The 19,849-nt window shown below is 48.3% G+C and overlaps 1 protein-coding gene across 5 annotated transcripts in view; it reads left to right on the forward strand.

The window, feature by feature from the left end:
• Positions 1-19,849, forward strand: part of nfixb (nuclear factor I/Xb) — a 506,674-nt gene that overhangs the window by 275,132 nt on the left and 211,693 nt on the right. For 4 of the 5 annotated variants that reach the window (XM_080216733.1, XM_080216732.1, XM_080216734.1 and 1 more), the window contains 2 exons: positions 9,999-10,130; positions 12,141-12,331. In XM_080216733.1, the coding sequence (XP_080072859.1) occupies positions 9,999-10,130; positions 12,141-12,331 (323 nt within the window). The remainder of the gene's footprint in view (positions 1-9,998; positions 10,131-12,140; positions 12,332-19,849) is intronic. The other variant, XM_080216735.1, reaches the window with a different exon arrangement.

Here is a 19,849-nt window from a genome sequence, read left to right on the forward strand (position 1 = left end):
CTAACCACTGTACCACTGGGCCACCTCGATATGCTGGTTAATCATAGAGTCCCCACAGTGCAGAAGGAGGCCATTTGGCCCATTGAGTCTGCACCGACCACAACTGAACAGAACTCCCATTCACCTGACGAAGGAGCAGCGCTCCGAAAGTTAGTGGCGTTTACTACCAAATAAACCTGGTGTTGTGAGACTTCTAACTGCATCTAAAAGTCCCAATGGTGCTATGTTGCAGAAGAGCACTCCCCAGTGTCCTGGTCAGTGCTTGTCCCATAACCGTCATCACTGCAAAATGATCGTGTGGTACGTTTCACAATGTCTCTGGGATCTTGCTGTGCGAAAATTGTGTTTCTTCCGTCGCAACAATGGCTACACTTCAGCGAGAACTTCACTGGTGAAGCGCTCAGAAGATGCGATAGAGATAGAACATCTTCCTCCATACGTATCCTCAGTGAGGCACTGTGCCCGCACTCCAATTCCTCTGTGCCAGGATGGTCAGTAACACTGGAGTACGGCAACTGGCTGGGCAGCATCACACTGGCACAGCGGCGTGCCCTGTTCCACGTCCGTGGAGATCTGGAGTAACAGATTCTCACTAATAGTTTAAAGTTTATTTATTAGCCGGCTTACATTAACACTGCAATGAAGTTATTGTGAAAGTCCCCCAGTTGCCACACTCTGGCGCCTGTTCGGGCACACTGAAGGAGAACTTAGCATGGCCAATCCACCTGACTTACACATCTTTGGACATTAGAGGGCAATTTAGCATGGCCAATCACTCTAATTTGCACATCTTTGGATACTAAGGGGCAATTTACATGGCCAATCCACCTAACCTATATATCTTTGGACACTAAGGGGCAACTTAGCATGGCCAATCCCCTTAATGTGAACATCTTTTCACACTAACGGGCGATTTAGCATGGCTAATCCACCTAATCTAAGCATCTTTGGACACTAAGGGGCAATTTAGCATGGCCAATCCACCTAACCTGCACATCTTTGGACACTAAGGAGCAATTTAGCATGGCCAATCACTCTAATTTGCACATCTTTGGATACTAAGGGGCAATTTACATGGCCAATCCACCTAACCTATATATCTTTGGACACTAAGGGGCAACTTAGCATGGCCAATCCCCTTAATGTGAACATCTTTTCACACTAACGGGCGATTTAGCATGGCTAATCCACCTAATCTAAGCATCTTTGGACACTAAGGGGCAATTTAGCATGGCCAATACACCTAACCTGCACATCTTTGGACACTAAGGTGCAATTTAGCTTTGCCAATCCACCTAACCCGTACATCTTTGGATACTAAAGGAAAATTTAGCATGACCAATCCCCCTAACCTGCACATCTTTGGACTGTGGGAGGAAACCGGAGCACCCGGAGGAAACCCCCACAGAGACGGGGAGAACGTGCAGATTCTGTGACCATCCCCGTCCCCCCGCCCCCCCCAGGTCAAAATGGAACCCGGGTCCCTGGCACTGCGAGGCAGCAGTGCTAACCACTGTGCCACCGTGCCATCTACTGCGCGGAGTGGCAGGAGGGAGAGAGAAGGAGGGAGGTGGGGAGGTCGGGGGAGTGGGGGGGGTGGGGGGGTGGTTGCGGGTGCGAGGCTGACAGGGAAGAGAAGAAAGAGGCAGGGCTGGTTGTCCCTGGCGACCTTGGCCAGTGTGCCCAAAAGGGAGCTGCGAAATTTTGGGGGGGGGGTTGGTGTAACATGGCACATGTGAAAATAAGCAGGGAATGGGACAACGAGGACCCATTCTGAAAACCTAGAACAAAAACTCAAAGACGGGTGGGGGGGGGGAACCAAATAAAATCTGTGACTAAATCCTGAAACGAAAATCCAGGGCAACAAACACACATTGTTTCATTAAGAGGATTGTTTACTCTCGTTGTTCCTTTTTTAATTAACCAGGATAGAGAGAGGGAGTGAAGGCATTATCACGTTGTGCTGCATTTTTCCAAATTTTCCTTGCAGAGAGGGAGAGAAAGAAGTGGGGGGGGGGGGGTGGTGGTTGGTGTGGGGAGGGGGGGGGGGTGGGATTAAAAACACAAGAGCCAGAAAAAGCAGCTTGTTACTTTTGAGAAATCCGAAAAAAAAATGGTGGGGCGCTGCCAAAACGATCGGGAGCAGAAGGAATACAGATGGATTCCTTCATTCATCACAAGCCTGGCCTGTTTTCCAAAAATCTCTTTGTGTCAACATGTCTTTTAAGTTTTTTTTTAATCCGACTGGGGCTCCTGTAATGAAAGACGTTGTTAAGTCGGAGCTCTGTTTAAAAAAAATAACCGTTCCCCCAGCCACGCAGGGTTTCACACACGCCTCGCGTTCCTGCGCGAGCTATCTCTTGCTGGGTTTGCCCCCATCCCGCACTGCCTCACCCACCCTCCCAAATTATTTGCCACTTAACCCGACCGGACGGAGAAGCGAGCTGGCGCAAACCTCCTCATTGGGCGTCACGGTGGCGCAGTGGTTAGCAACTGCTGCCTCACAGCGCCAGGGACCTGCATTCGATTCCCAGTCTCGCATCATGGTCTGTGTTGAGTTTGCACGTTCTCCCAGTGTCTGCAGGGGTTTCCTCCCACAGTCCAAAGATGTGTAGGTTAGGTGGATTGGCCATGCTAAATTGCTCCTTAGTGTCCAAAGATGTGTGGGTTAGGTGGATTGGCCATGCTAAATTGCTCCTTAGTGTCCAAAGATGTGTAGGTTAGGTGGATTGGCCATGCTAAATTGCTCCTTAGTGTCCAAAGATGTGTGGGTTAGGTGGATTGGCCATGCTAAATTGCTCCTTAGTGTCCAAAGATGTGTGGGTTAGGTGGATTGGCCATGCTAAATTGCTCCTTAGTGTCCAAAGATGTGTAGGTTAGGTGGATTGGCCATGCTAAATTGCTCCTTAGTGTCCAAAGATGTGTAGGTTAGGTGGATTGGCCATGCTAAATTGCTCCTTAGTGTCCAAAGATGTGTGGGTTAGGTGGATTGGCCATGCTAAATTGCTCCTTAGTGTCCAAAGATGCGTGGGTTAGGTGGATTGGCCATGCTAAATCGCTCCTTAGTGTCCAAAGATGCGTGGGTTAGGTGGATTGGCCATGCTAAATTGCTCCTTAGTGTCCAAAGATGTGTAGGTTAGGTGGATTGGCCATGCTAAATTGCCCCTTAGTATCCAAAGATGTGCAGGTTAGGTGGATTGGCCATGCTAAATTGCCCCTTAGTATCCAAAGATGTGTAGGTTAGGTGGATTGGCCATGCTAAATTGCCCCTTAGTGTCCAAAGATGTGCAGGTTAGGTGGATTGGCCATGCTAAATTGCCCCTTAGTGTCCAAAGATGTGCAGGTTAGGTGGATTGGCCATGCTAAATTGCCCCTTAGTATCCAAAGATGTGTAGGTTAGGTGGATTGGCCATGCTAAATTGCCCCTCAGTGTCCAAAGATGTGCGGGTTAGGTGGATTGGCCATGCTAAATTGTCCCGGTGTGGTCCCTCAGTGACATGTTGATGCCGTTCGCAATATCTGCCTCTTACTATCCCTCTGCTGCCGTCTACTGCGACATGAATAACTGCGGAGAAAGATTGCTTTTATTAAAGAGATAGTCTCCTTCCCTTTTTTGTTCAGTTCATTTCTGAGGCTCGGAGCTTTTCCTACATCCACAGGAAATGGATTTTAAGGTGCACTTGAGGCCGTGTCTGTGTTTGTCTGGCTTCTAACTCAAAGAAAATCGCTTTACCTTTCAAGTTTATGATATAACTCATACCTTCCACTCATTGTTTCCTGTTATGTAAGGAATATAACATTCAGGGGTGAGAGAGAGCCATCTTTTTCAAAATTCATTTTACGGGACATGGGGGTTGCCAGCTGGGCCAATATCTTTCGCCCATTCCTAGTTGCCCTTGGAGGGCAGTTAAGAGTCAACCACATTGCTGTGGCTCTGGAGTCACATGTAGGCCAGACCGGGTAAGGACGGCAGATTTCCTTCCCTGAAGGACATTATAAGAAGTCTCAACACACCAGGTTAAAAGTCCAACGGGGTTGTTTGGTATCACAGGTTTTCGTAGCGCTGCTCCTTCATCAGTTGAGTCCTGATGAAAGCTCATGATTCCAAACAAACCTGTTGGACTTTAACCCGGTGTTGTGAGATTCATACTGTGCCTGTCCCAGTCCAACGCCAGCACCTCCACATAACGGACATTAGTTTGAAGTTTGAAGCTTTTAATTTATTAGTGTTACATTAACACTGCAATGAAGTTACTGTGAAAATCCCCTAGCCGCCACACTCCTGCACCTGTTCGGATTCACTGAGGGAAAATTTAGCATGGCCAATGCACCCAATCAGCGTGCCTTTTGCAGTTTTAATGCGAGCCTATTTGTGATGCTCATAAAATAAATTTAAACTTAAATTCTCCCTCAATGTACCCGAACAGGCGCTAGAATGTGGTGACAAGGGGATTTTCACGGTAACCTCACTGCAGAATTAATGTAAGCCTATTTGTGACGCTAATAAAATAAATTTCAACTTAAATTCTCCCTCAGTGTACCCGAACAGGTGCCAGAGTGTGGCAACTAGGGGATTCTCATCCTAACTTCACTGCGGTGTTAATGTAAGCCTTCTTGAGAGACTAATACAATAAAACTGATAAGAAGGAAGAAAATTAAATGGCGAGAATTTAAGTTAGAAGCTACCACACAGGAGGGAGAAACACATTTGCCTGATGTCCCATAAAGCGTAGGGAGAGCATTAGACCGGAGCGCCCAGAGGAAACCCCATGCAGACATGGGGAGAATGTGCAGACTCCAGACAGACAGTGACCCAAGTTGGGAAGGGAATCCAGGTCCCTGGCGCTGTGAGGCAGCTGTGCTAACCACTACGCCACTGTGTATAGCGTGTGTTAACCATTGTACCACTAAGCCTGTAGAAAGTGTGTTAGATCCGTGGGACGGCGAGTGTGGCACATGGTCTTTGTAACAGAGGATTTGTGAGGCAGCAGTGTAGCCACTGTGCCAGCACACATTAGTGAACCAGATGGGTTTTTCTGACAATGGTTTCATCAGTAGATCCTTAATTCCAGATTTCTTTTGTTGGACTCAAGTTCCACTAAGTGCCGTGACGGGATTTGAACATGGGTCCCTGGAACATTAGCTGAGTTTCTGGATTTATAGTCTATTGGTAGTCCCACTCGGCCATGGCCTCTGCTTGGGAAGGTGATGGTGAGGTGCCTTTTTGAGCTGCTGCTGTGGTGAGGTTGTAGGTACACCCACAGCGCTGTTAGGGAGGGAGTTCCAGGAATTTTGACCCAGTCACAGTGAAGGAATGGCCGATATATTTCCAAATCAAAATGGTGAGTCACTCGGACAAGAACTTCCAGGCTGTGGTGTCTCCATGTAGCTGTTATCTTAATCCCCTTATCTCTTCCATTGACCCTTATTGATTCCTCCCTCGAGCTATTACAGAATAGATCGCAATCGCATTTTCCCTCATGAGAGAGTCTGGGACCAGAGGACGTAATCTTAGAGTAAGGGGGGTCACCCATTTCAGGCAGAGGTGAGGGAGGAATTTCTTCTCCCAGAGGGGAGTGAATCCGTGGAATTCTTTCCCACAGAGAGCTGTGGAGTCGGGAAGGGTTAAGTAAGTTCAAGGCAGATTTGTAATCAGTCAGGGAATCGAGGGTTATGGCAATAAGGTGGGAAAGTGGAGTTGGGGGTTTTTCCCATCAGATCAGCCATGATCTCATTGAATGATAGAGCTGACTCGATGGGCCAAATGGCCTAATGCTCTCCCAGCACCTTATGGGCCATCAGGCAAATGTTTCTCCCTCCTGTGTGGAACCTTCCAACTTAAATTCTCACCATTTCATTTTCTTCCTTCTTATCAGTTTTATTTTGTTAGTGTCTCAAGAAGGCTTACATTAACACCGCAGTGAAGTTAGTGTGAAATTCTTCTAGTTGCCACACTCTGACGCCTGTTTGGGTACACTAGGGGAAATTTAAGTTTAAATTTATTGTATTAGTATCACAAATAGGCTTACATTAACACTGCAGTGAAGTTACTGTGAAAATCCTGTAGTCGCCCACACTCCGGCGCCTGTTCGGGTACACTGAGGGAGAATTTAAGTTTAAATTTATTTTATTAGTGTCACAAATAGGCTTACATTAACACTGCAGTGAAGTTATGTGAAAATCCCCTAGTCGCCCACACTCCGGTGCCTGTTTGGGGGTACACTGAGGGAAAATTTAAGTTTAAATTTATTTTATTAGTGTCACAAATACGCTCGCATTAACACTGCAATGGAGTTACAGTGTGAAAATCCCCTAGTCGCCAAACTCCGGCACCTGTTTGAGTAACACTGAGGGAGAATTTAGCACGGCCAATGCACCCTGACCAGCACGCCTTTCAAGGAAACCAGTCGCCTATGCCAACTTTTCGAACGAGTTATCTCCCCTGGCGCTTCCCCCGTTTGCCCTGTGATCTGTTTTCTGGGAACATTTCCAGTTGCCATTTTTGGAAGTTACTATCAGAACTCCCCGCAAGACCCTTTCCAAATCTCAACACGTTGCTGCAACGGGCAACAACTCTCCTCATCTCCTTTCTGGGCAGACTTTAAATTCGCGATACTTAACTGTCCAACTGCAAGATCCAAGATATCGTGATATCTAATAGACACTGTCGGGAAAATGCTTGTATTAACTGAGGAAGGGGGTGAACCTCAACTGTGTGTTGGGCGAGAAGATGAATATCAGCTGGATTGGGATAAGAATGGAGGAACTTCAGATTGAAGGGAAGTGGTGTGCAAGGATAAACTGTGAGGGCTAGAGCCCACCAAAAAAACACTAATCAAAAATTGGGCCACTGCCAAAATTGGCACGGCGGCACACTGGTTATCACAGATGCCTCACAGCAGGGACCCAGATTGGATTCTGATTTTGAGTGACTATATAGTGTTTACCCATTCTCCCATGTCTGTGTGGGTTTCCTCTGGGTGCTCTGGTTTTCTCTCATAATCCAAAGATGTGCAGGTGAGGGGGATTGGCCATGCTAAATTTCCCCTTAGTGTCCAAAGATATACAGGTTAGATGGATTGGCCATGCTAAATTGCATCATAGTGTCCAAAGATGTGCAAATTGGATGGATTGGCCATGCTAAATTGCCCCTTAGTGTCCAAACATGTGCAGATTAAGCGGATTGGCCATGCTAAATTGCCCGTTAGTGTCCAAAAATGTGCAGGTTAGATGGATTGGCCATGCTAAATTGCCCCTTAGTGTCCAAAAATGTGCATGTTAGGTGGATTGGCCATGCTAAATTGCCCCTTAATGTCCAAATATATACAGATTAGGTGGATTGGCCATGCTAAATGTATGGGGTTATGGGAAGGGGCGGTGAGCAGGAGGGTGTTGCGGTTTTAGTTGTGAAGAGCAAGTCATCAAATATAATCCTTACACTGCAGAAGGAGGCCATTCGGCCCATGATGTCTGCACCCACCCCCCACCCCGCACTCTATCTCTGTAACACCACTATTTAACCTGCCAGACCCCTGGTGTACACACTGAGGGGCAATTGAGCTTGGCCAATCCACCTATTCTTTTGGAAGTAAAGCAACTGTCATTGAGGAGTGGCTGCCATTTGACTGATTTGGTAGATTTTGATGGATCTGGTTGCCTAATGCCCGATGTTGACATCGTTCTGGGCTGTTCTCCCTCCCCTCGATAGCCACTGTCCAACAGAAGGCTGGTGCGCGGAAGGCAGTGTTACCCTGCACCCCTACAGAGGCTGCCCCCATCCTCTCTGTTGAACCTGGTCCCATTGCTCCTCTGGTTAACTAGTTACCGGCGTCACCCCTCTTCCCGCAGGGAGGTACCTGCCTTTGATAGATGACCAACCAAGCACAGAGTGACACGAACCAAGTGCTGAGAAATCTCAGGAAGAAAAGCGGGCCAGATTTTTGCGCGGTGGGGCATCGTTAACGGCCAGCGTTTGGCGCCTGGTTGGCTGGGAGACGGCGCCTGGATGGAAAGTTGGCGGAGCTGAGAGAACTAAACAGGATACCTCACCATTAACGGCTTTGGAATATTGGTTGCAGTGCAACTGAACTCAAGCTGATGGATCTGACTGTCTGGCCAAAGAATATTCATTCCTCAAAGGAGAGAGGAAAAAAACAATAAAGCGATGATTCCAAATTCCTTACCGCCAACACAGAGCTGTATTATCATAAACTCTGAGACCATCACATTCTGTTCAGCAGAGTTCCCCATCACTGCAGATTTTCCAGCTGTCAAATTTTGCCTGCCTACAGCATTTGATAAGCACAGAATCGCCGACTCCCTACAGAGAAGGAGGAGGCCATTCAGCCTATCAAGTCTGCACTGACCACAATCCCACCCAGGCCCTATCCCCATAACCCCACGTATTTACCCTGCTGTACCCCTGACACTAAGGGGCAAATTAGCCTGGCCAATCCACCTAACCTGCACATCTTTGGGCACTAAGGGCAATTTAGCCTGGCCAATCCACCTAACCTGTACATCTTTGGGCACTAAGGGGCAATTTAGCCTGGCCAATCCACCTAACCTGTACATCTTTGGACACTAAGGCACAATTTAGCATGGCTAATCTACCTAACCTGCAGACCTTGGATACTAAGGGCAACTTAGCATGGCCAATCCATCTAATCCGCACATCATTGGATAATTTTGAGATTCCTTCCGATGCAGTGGCACAGTGGTTAGCACGGCTGCCTCACAGCGCCAGGGACCCAGGTTCAATTCCCGGCCTTGGGTCACTGTCTGTATGAAATTTGCACATTCTCCCTGTGCCTGCGTGGGTTTCCTCCATGTGCTATTGGGTCTCCTCCCACAGTTCAAAAGATGTGCTGGTTAGGGCACATTGGCCGTGCTAAATTCTCCCTCAGTGTACCCGAACAGGCGCCAGAGTGTGGCGACTAGGGGATTTTCACAGTAACTTCATTGCAGCGTTAATTGAGTGTCTTTAAGACAGAGATAGATAGGTTCTTGATTAATAAGGGGGTCAGGGGGTTTTGGGGAAAAGGCATGAGAATGGTGATGAAAAAATTATCAGCCATGATCGAATGGCGGAGCAGACTCGATGGGCCGAGTGGCCTAGTTCCACTCCTATGTCTTGTGGTTTTATGGTCTGAATGTAAGCTTACTCAGAGGGTAGTAAGGGCGGGGAATGCCCTGCCTGCAGCAGTTGTTGACTCGCCAACGTTAAGGGCGTTCAAATGGTCAGTGGATAGGCATATGGATAACATTGGAATAGTTTAGGTTAGAGGGTCATTAGATTGGTTCCACTGGTCAGCGCAACATTGAGGGCCAAAGGGCCTGTACTGCGCTGTAATGTTCTATGTTCTATATTCTAATGTTCTATGTTCTATATTCTAATGTTCTATGTTCTATATTCTAATGTTCTAATGTTCTATGTTCTATATTCTAATGTTCTATGTTCTATATTCTAATGTTCTATGTTCTATGTTCTATATTCTAATGTTCTATGTTCTATATTCTAATGTTCTATGTTCTATATTCTAATGTTCTAATGTTCTATGTTCTATATTCTAATGTTCTATGTTCTATATTCTAATGTTCTAATGTTCTATGTTCTATATTCTAATGTTCTAATGTTCTATGTTGTATGTTCTACTTGTGACACTGATAAATAAAAATTAAAGAAAATCAAAGGTTACGGGGAAAAGGCGGGAGAATGGGGTTGACAAACATGATTGAATCGAATCCATTTTCACAGTAACTTCATAAAGTTAAGGTTTATTTATAAGTCGCAAAGTAAGGTAACTTCATTGCAGAGTTAATGCTTTGTGACATTCGTAAATAAAGTTACTTCATGTCCTTTGGGGAAGGAAATCTGCTATTGTATCAGTATCTGGTCTCTCGGCCTGAGTGCTGTCAGTGGGTGATGTTGGTGGGGGGGGGGTTTGGCGTGATTCTGAAGGTGGCATGAATCTGACGTGTCAACCATCTGTCCCCAGGAATGACATCGCCCACTTCCCTAAAGAAACCGACAAAGCATGACTTTGGCAGCGGAACGCCTTCACAAACCGTCTCCTCGCGAATGGCATTCACGCATCACCCATTGCCCGTGATAGCAGGCACCAGACCAGGTGAGAAACCTCCCCCCACCCCCCCTTGCTAAAGGCGTTGGTTATTCCCCGGGCGGGGGCACCAAGCCACCTATTTCCTCGCTGACCGTTTGCCGTGGGCTGTGGCAACGGCTTCCCCGAGCTCTCGATCCGGGTCTTGCGAGGAAGGGGGGGGGGGGGGGTGCCCGTCGGCAGAGTGGCTTCACCGCAGGACGGGCCAACGGGACATTGGATGCCTCCCCCCCCCCCGGAGCGCGGTGGGATAAGGAAGGGGGTGGCGGACACTACTTGGTGCATCAGCCCAGGAAACCCAATTAAAATGCGGAAAGGACTTTGGAAACGCTTTTACCAACCTGGGGGGAGGAGGGGGCAGGGAAGTGGGGGGGGGCAATGATCAATGATATGTGGCTTTGGTCCAATCTTACTGGCAGCGTGCCATGGCAAGGTAGGGGCACTGATAATGTGAGCAAGAAAGCAGACAGGAGGGGGGCATCGTTACTGCCGTCTAGCATTTGGCTCCCAATGCCAACCATGGAACAATGGCATCAATCCGCCCCGGCTCTTGGTTAACTTGGCAGTGCCACAGAGAGGGGAAAAAAATAATTTAACCTCTTGCAGAAGTACCAACGGGTGGTATTAACATTACATAACTGCATGGCGCTGTGGATCAATCCAATATAAGAATATTTGCCCAATGGATGCAACTGATGGCCAATCATTTGGCCAACGGTTGGTGCACCGTGCACACTGGCCATAATCTCCCATCCACGTTCGTGGTTGGGGTTCTCCAGTCTCACCGCGGGGTGAATGGAGTTCAGGCCAGAACGACAAATTTTCTGTTCTCACCGAGCGAGCCCGCCATGGACGAGACTGGAGCATCCCCGCCCACTGAATGGACTGACGACAGATTATTTTGGGATTTATTTGGCATTCGGCAAGCGGTGAAATGTCCAACGCCCAATCTGTGCCGGTGGACATTTGTCAGGCGAAAACCTCACCTGAAAATTGCAACCCCATCCTCCCCAGCCCTCGCCACCTCCCCCCAACCTTTCCCCCACTACTGGATGCTTACCTTTAACAAACATCCCGGTCTTCCCAAGAGTGGAATTTTAGCGAATCTCTCCGATCCTTTGGTCCCGCCAAAGGATCCTGCCAGTGGGATCTTCTTGACCTGCCATGGCAAACTCGCCCACCACGGGGTTCCTGGCAATGAGGGGTGCAGACAACGGGAAACCCTGTGGTTAGTGGCAGGAACAGAAGACCCCCATCATCGACCACCTCCACTGTTGCAAAGCATGCTAAGTTGCCCCTTAGTGTCCAAAGATGTGCAGGTTAGGTGGATTGGCCATGCTAAATTGACCCTTAGTGTCCAAATATGTTGAGGTGGACTGGCCATGCTAAATTGTCCCTTAGTGTCCAGTGTGCAGGTTATGTGGATTAGCCAAGCGAAATTGCCCCTTAGTGTCCAAAGATGTGTGGATTAGGTGGGTTGGCCATGCTAAATTGCCCCTTAGTGTCCAAATATGTTGAGGTTAGGTGGATTGGCCATGCTAAATTGTCCCTTAGTGTCCAAAGATGTGTGGGTTATGTGGATTGGCCATGCTAAATTGCCCCTTAGTGTCCAAAGATGTGCGGGTTATGTGGATTGGCCATGCTAAATTGTCCCTTAGTGTCCAAAGATGTGCGGGTTATGTGGATTGGCCATGCTAAATTGTCCCTTAGTGTCCAAAGATGTGCAGGTTATGTGGATTGGCCATGCTAAATTGCCCCTTAGTGTCAGGGGGACTAGCTAGATTAAATGCATGGGTTTATGGAGATAGAGCCTGGGTGGGATTGTGGTTGGTGCAGACTTAATGAACTGAATGGCCTCTTTCTGTCAGAATTTAATGATTTATTTGCTGAGACCAAGCGCTGAGTTGGAAGGGCAGAGTGTTTCCGTGGTATACAGAGCTGTGAACTTGTGGCTGACGTGACGCTGACCGCCCGGTCTTTGCATCTCTTTCTTCTTTTGTCTCTTGTTGAAACACGCAGGAAGCCCTCGAGCTCCGGCCTCCGCTATCCACTTCCCGTCATCCTCCATCATCCAGCAACCAAGCCCTTACTTCACCCACCCAACCATCCGTTACCACCATCATGCCAGCCAGGACCCGCTGAAAGAGTTTGTCCAGCTGATTTGCTCCGACAGTTCCAGCCAGGCCACAGGACAGGTGGGGTACCTAAACGTAAGGTTCCAGCTTTTATCTCTGCTGCTTCTCATGACTTTTTTTCCGACGTAAACAGTACTTCTGGATGTTAGCGATCGAGCTCTTGAGTGTTCCTCCTCCCCGCCCTGCTGCATTCAAACAATTAAAGAGTGAGTTTCCCCTTAGGCCTTCACTGGATTTTCTTCTGACTTTTATTTTTATCCGTCACCAGAGGATGCTCGTAGAGGGTTGTTTTTCAAACTGGAGGCCTGTGACCAGCGGTGTGCCTCAGGGATCAGTGCTGGGCCCACTGTTATTTGTCATTTACATGAATGATTTGGATGAGAATATAGGAGGCCTGGTTAGTAAGTTTGCAGATGACCCCAAAATTGGTGGCATAGTGGAACAGTGAAGAAAGTTATCTCCAATTGCAACGAGATCTTGACCAATTGGGCCAATGGGTTGACGAATGGTAGCTGGAGTTTAATTTAGACAAATGCGAGGTGGTGCATTTTGGTAGATTGAACCATGGCAGGTCTTACTCAGTTAATGGTAGGGCGTTGGGAAGAGTTACCGAACAAGGGGGTACATGTTCATAGTTCCTTGAAAGTGGAGTCACAGGTGGACAGAGTGGTGAAGAAGGCATTCGGCAAGCTTGGTTTCATTGGACAGAACATTGAATACAGGAGTTTTGTTGAAGTTGTACAAGGCATTGGTAAGGCCACACTTGGAATACTGTGTGCAATCCTGGTCACCCTATTATAGAAAGGATATTATTAAACTAGAAAGAAGGATATTACTAAACTAGAAAGTGTGCAGAAGAGATTTACTAGGATGCCACCGGGACTTGATAGTTTGAGTTATAAGGAGAGGCTGGATAGACTGGAACTTTTTTCTCTGGAGCGTAGGAGGCTTGGGGGTGATCTTATAGGGGTCTATAAAATAATGAGGGGTATAGATCAACTAGATAGTCAATATCTTTTCCCAAAGGTAGGGGAGTCTAAAACTCGAGGGCATATTGTGAGAGGGGAGAGATACAAAAGTGTCCAGAGGGGCAATTTTTTCACATAGAAGATGGTGATGGAACAAGCTGCCAGAGATAGTAGTAGAGGTGGATACAATTTTGTCTTTTAAAAAGCATTTAGACAGTTGCATGAGTAAGATGGGTGTCGAGGGATATGGGCCAAATGCAGGCAATTGGGATTAGCTCAGGGGTTTTAAAAAAAAGGGCAGCATGGACAAGTTAGGTTGACGGGCCTGATTCCATGTTGTAAACCTCTATGACTCTATAACTCCTATCTCATCCAGTGGGCGGCACTGCTGCCTAAGTCACGCCCAGACCTACCCCCATAATCATAATGTGCTTATCCCAGCTAGTCACCCTGAGAATAAGGGGCGATTTAGCACGGCCAATCCACCCAATCTGCTCATCTTTGGAGTTGTGGGAGGAAATTGGAACACCCGGAGGAAACCCACGCAGACACGGGGAGAACATGCAGAGTCTGCATGTTCTCCCCGTGTCTGCATGGGTTTCCTCCAGGTGCTCCTGTTTCCAACAACTGTGAAAATCCCCCTAGTCACCAGTGCGGGTACGTTGAGGGGGGAATTTAGCACGGCCAATGCAGTCTAACCAGCACGTCTTTCGGACTGTGGGAGGAAACCGGAGCAGCCGGAGGAAACCCACGCAGTCACGGGGAGAACGTGCAGACTCCGCACAGAGAGTGACTCGAGCTGGGAATCGAACCCAGGTCCCTGACGCTGTGAGGCAGCAGTGCTAACCGACGTGTCGGGGGGGGGGGGTTGGTTCCAGGATTTTGACCCAGCGATGGTGGGGGGTGGAGGGGGCAGCCGATGTATTTACAAATCAGGGATGGCTTGGAGGGGAGCCAAGAGGCTGGATTACAAAATTACTCCGGATGTAGGGGCTGCTGCACACTGAGTTGCCCCCCAAACACAAACTGGGAGAGAAACTCCCTCTGCGGCAGCCGATATTTTGTATTTCAAGGGCCGCGACTGAGAGACTCACTCTTTAAAGCAGTTTGATTCGCTTAAGTGGAACAAAACCTCCTGTTGTCTTGCTTCTGATGACATTTTGCAATCGATACTATTAATTTCTTCACTCCCCGTTTGCGAGAGTCAGGTTTGTTAGTAACGTTTAGTGTGGATTCTCTGCTGTGACAATATTGTGATGCTCTTCTCACCCCCTGTCTCTGGGAGGCCAAGGTTGACACCTTGTTAGGAACTAGTTACCCAAGTCTCCATCCAATCTTCAACCTGGGGAGGACCTCACGGGCAAACTGATAGGGATCTTAATGATCGGGCCCCGGGGAGCGTTCACGATCAGAGGGACCAAGGGGTACAGGGACAAAGCTCCTTGAAAGTGGTAGACGGGGTGGCACAGTGGTTAGCACTGCTGCCTCGCAGTGCCAGGGACCTGGGTTCGATCCCTGGCTTGGGTCACTGTCTGTGTGGAATCTGCACATTCTCCCCCCTCCATGACTGCGTGGGTCCCCTCCGGGTGCTCCGGTTTCCGAGAAACACGCATTGGCCGTGCTAAATTCTCCCTCCGTGCACCCGCCCAGGAGTGTGGCGACTAGGGGATTTTCACAGTAACTTCATTGCAGTGTTAATGTGAGCCTAATTGTGATACCAATCTATAAACTTAAACTTAAGTCAGGATGGTGAGTGGTTTGGAGGGAAACTTGGTGGGGGTGGTGTATCTGCTGCCCTTGTCCTTCTAGATAAAGGCCATGGGTTTGGAGGATGCTATCTAAGGCAGCTCGATGAGTTGTTGCAGTGCATCTTATGTAGTGTAGGTGGCGGAGGGAGTGGATGTGGTCTCAAGTAAGTGGGGGCTGCTTGGTCCTGGATGGCGTTGAGCTTCTTGGGTGTTGTTGGAGCTGCACCTCATCCACAAGTGGGGAGTATTCCATCACACTCCTGACTTGTACCTTGTAGATGGTGGAGAGGCTTTGTGGGGGGTCAGGAGGTGAGTTACTCACCCCAGCCTCTGACCTACTCTTGTTGCCTCAGTATTTTTACAGTTTGGTGAATTAAATTAGGTTTAATACAATCTGGTATCTGTTTCAAATCAAACAGCCCTGGAGCTACTGAAGTGTTATTAAAAGTCGAACTCGTTCATTAATGTTTTTTAACTTACGTCCTTCCTTGCCTATACGTGACTCCAGTCCAATGCCGGTTAACCAACCTCGCATGTGGTCTACATAAGAACATAAGAAATAGAAGCAGGAGTAGGCCATCTAGCCCTTCGAGCCTGCCCCGCCATTCAATAAGATCATGGCTGATCTGTCGTGTCTCAGTTGCACATTCCCGCCCTCTCCCCATAACCCTTAATACCCTCTATTATCAAAAACCCATCAACCCGCATCTTAAAAATATTTAGCGAGGCAGCCTCCACCACTTCAACAGGCAGAGAATTCCAGAGATTCACCACCCTTTGAGTGAAGAAGTTCCTCCTCAACTCCGTTCTAAACCGCCCCCCCTTTATCTTGAGGCTGTGCCCCCTAGTCCTACTGTCCTTTCTGAGCAGGAAGAGTCTCTCCACCTCTATCCTATCCATCCCATTCATCATCTTATACGTCTCAATGAGATCTCCCCTCATTCTTCTAAACTCTAACGAGTACAAGCCTAATTTATTCAGCCTCTCCTCATAGCTCAACCCCCTCAACTCCGGCATCAGCCTAGTAAACCTCCTCTGCACTCCCTCCAAGGCCAAAATATCCTTGCGTAAGTGCGGCGCCCAAAACTGCACACAGTACTCCAGCTGCGGCCTCACCAATGCCCTATACAGCTGCAGCAAGACCTCCCTACTTTTATATTCAATCCCCCTCGCTATGAAGGCCAGCATCCCATTCGCCTTCCTGACCACCTGCTGCACCTGCAAGCTGGGTTTTTGCGACTCATGCACAAGGACCCCGAGGTCCCTCTGCACCGTCGCCTGCTGCAGTTTATTGCCACGAAATTTTATTGGTGCCCTCTGTAAAAGAAAGGCAGACGGTTGCCTCCCTCAGCTCCCTCCCAGTTGCAGAGAAAAGGTTGTGGGGCCTTGTTACCAAGCGGGGAACAAGGGAGATGTTGGGGAGGGAGTGAGGGAGGGAGGGAAAGAGGGAGAGAGGGAGGGAGGAAGGAAGAACGGGAGGAATGAAGTGAGGAGGGAGAGGGAAGAACAAAGGATGGAAAGGAAAGGAGAGAGGGAGGAGGGAAGGAGGGAGGAAGGAGGGATGGATGGAGGGAGGCAATAGGCCAGGATGAAGGGAGATAGGGAGGAGGGAGGATGGGACGGAGGGAGGGATGGATGGAAGGAAGGGAGTAGGCAGAGATGAAAGGAGATAGGGAGAAAGAAAGGGAGGGCGAAAGGGTTGGGGGAGTGAGGAGGGAGGGAGGGTCAAAGGTTGGAAAGGAGGGACAAAGGGAGAGAGGGAAGCAGGGAGGGAGGGACGGGGTGAGGGAGGAATGGATGGAGGGAGAGAGGGTGGTAGGCAAGGATGAAAGGAGAGACAGAGAAAGGGAGGGAGGGTGGGAGGAAGGAAGGAAAGGAGGAATGAAGAGAGAAAGAGGGAAGAGGGAGAGAGAGATGGAAGGAGGGAGGGAGTGAGAGATGAAGAACGGAAAGGAAGGATGAAGGGAAAGAAGGTGGGAGAGATGGAGGAGAAAGGAAGGGACGGAGGGAAGGAGAGAGGAAGGATGGGAGGGAGCAAGAGAGGAGGAAAAGAAGGAAGGGAGGGATGAAGGGAAAGAAGGAGGGAGGGATGGAGAGAGGGAGAAGATGAGGTGGAGTTGCAGAATGAGGCGAATGGAGTCATCTTTAAGTGTTCCAGAGGAGAGGAGAAAGATGATTGCTGAGGGACCCCCAACGCTGGACAGGGGTGGGGGTAGGATTGGTGTTACAGCAACAGGAGGCCATGTGAGAGGTTTGTAGGTGTAGGAGAGACATGGCCATGGAGAGCCAGTGGGGGGAAGGCTGGTGGAGAGGAACGGGTTCTAGGTGGAGGCTCTCACTGAGACATTTTGGATCCGTTTTGATCTCTGGGTGAATACACTCAAAACCTTGAGGTTAAAAACAGCATCAATTTCGAGCAGTAAATTAATTCAAAATATTTCAGTAAATTTCCAGATAATTAGTTTGGAATCTTCTCAATGAGATGAGAGCCAATATTAACGTTGTGATGTCTACGCAGTGTGGCAGCAAGTGCTGAGGAAATGTGGATCCTGCTACACATGTCGCTAGTTTCCCCAAGATGCCGCACTTTGGCGAGAAATTTCTATAAACTTCAGATTAAAATAGTTAATTATTGTTCTGTGTGCCCTGTAATTATCCATTCAATGATTAAGCCTAACCAAGAATTAACAGTCTAGAGAAAAATAAGTAATAGTAAACACATGCATTTCGGAGTTCCAGTTAAGAGGTAGCAGGTATTTTAACTGGTGATAGTTAGATTCCCTGACCATAGAATCGTCGAATCCCTACAGTGCGGAAAGAGGCCATTCGGCCCATCGAGTCTGCATTACCTCTCCAAAAGACCATCTTACCCAAAGCTCTCCCCCCACTGCCCTATTCCTGGAACCCCGCACATTTACCATGGAAAATCCATCTAAACTACACACTTTTGGACACTAATGAGCAATTTGAGATGGCCAATTCATCTAACCTGCACATCTTTGGACACTAAGGGGCAATTTAGCATGGCCAATCTACCTAACCTGCACATCTTTGGACACTCAGGGGCAATTTAACATGGCCAATCTACCCAACCTGCACATCTCTGGAACTAAGGGGCAATTTAGCATGGACAATCCACCTAAGCTACACACCCTTGCACAGTAGGAGGAAACCCATGCAGACACAGGGAGAATGTGCAGATTGTACACAGACAGCGACCCAAGCCGGGAATTGAACCCGGGACCCTGGTGCTGTGAGGCAGCAGCACTAACCACTGTGCCAGTGTTTCAGATACCTTAACTGCATTAGCCGGACTCCAATTAGGACACATTTAAAAAGGGCTTATTGCTGGAGTTTTGTGCCTATCAGGACAAAGGCAAGAAAGCCAACAGTTTCCTGCTAGTTTCCCCATGGCAACACCTCAACCAATCAGGGCAGTCTTGCTGACGAATCATGTCCTTTTGTGCTGAAGTAGAAATTGCTGTGGCCCTTTGAAATTTGGCATTCTTGTGTTTGTCCGGATGAAAATCTGCAATAAACAGGTTGCTCTTTTCAGTGAGAATCAAGCTCTGTGCTACCGAACAACTCTTCACCAAGGGAGTATAACCCTCAGTGGCACTCTGAAAAACAGTTTCAAATCTTTTTACCACGATTACAGGAAATTGGTAGCTTGTAGGTTAACGGGGCTGTGTGAAATTCCCTAGGGCAATGTTTTAATGGATTTATTAACCAGTCTTTGATAAATGGGTTAACACGTGCACTAAATAAAACGCCCAAAGGAACTCAGGGAAAACTTTCGGCAACCCAGAGAACTTGAACCTCATGGTGGCACAGTGGTTGGCACTGCTGCCTCACAGCGCCAAGGACCTGGGTTCGATTCCGGCCTCGGGTCACTGTCTGTGCGGAATATGCACGTTCTCCCCATGCCTGCATGGGTTTCCTCCGGGTGCTCCGGTTTCCTCCCACAGTCCGAAAGACATGCTGGTTAGGGTGCATTGACCACGCTAAATTCCCCCTTAGTGTACCCGAACAGGCGTCAGAGTATGGCAACTGGGGAGTTTTCACAGTAACTTCATTGCAGTGTTAATGTAAACCTTCTTGCGACCCTAATAAATAAACTTAAATTCTCCCTCGGTATGCCCAAACAAGCATCAGAGTGTGGTGACTAGGGGAATTTTCACAGTAACTTCATCGCAGTATTAATGTGAGCCGACTTGTGACATTAATAAATAAACTTTAAAACTAACATCACTTCATACAACACGTCCCATGTAGTGCTTGAGGGACGTGTAATTATAAACGCAAGTTGTGGTTGAAAGACAGGAAAGAATGTTTTCTTATTGTCCAGTTTTTAACCGCGTGACAGCGCCGCCAAGGTTTAATACAGCAGCCCGCGTTCCAAATTAAATAACGGCACTGTGACAGGGATTTTTAATTCCCTGTCCCTCCCCCTCCCCGTCAGCCACAGGAAGTGCCAGCAAGGATAAACTTCCTGTCAACCGCAAGCCACTCACTGCAGGAACGCTGTTTATTTGGCGCCCTGCAGAAGATTGTTTTGTGATACCCTCGCTCTCCTTCCACAGAGCACAATTTTGAGTCTTCGCGCACTCTTGTGTCACGCTCAGCGGAGGTCGCCCCGCACCGCTGCATCGTTCAATGTGCAAGGCGTTCTCTCTCCTCCACCGGCCCAATGTTACCAAACATTACGAGCGGTTGTTAATGTGCGACAAAAGGGGGACATTTTTTTTTAAAAACACACGTGCCTTATTCCGGAAAGCTCCTTAAACCCATAAGGGGCAGCACGCTGGCACTGTTGCCCCTTGGTGCCAGGCATCCGGATTCCCTTCCCGGCTTGGGTCACTGTCTGTGTGGACTCT

This window comes from Carcharhinus amblyrhynchos, chromosome 33 (assembly GCF_965287045.1).
Source record: "Carcharhinus amblyrhynchos chromosome 33, sCarAmb.v2.hapA, whole genome shotgun sequence".
NCBI classification, from domain to species: domain Eukaryota; kingdom Metazoa; phylum Chordata; class Chondrichthyes; order Carcharhiniformes; family Carcharhinidae; genus Carcharhinus; species Carcharhinus amblyrhynchos.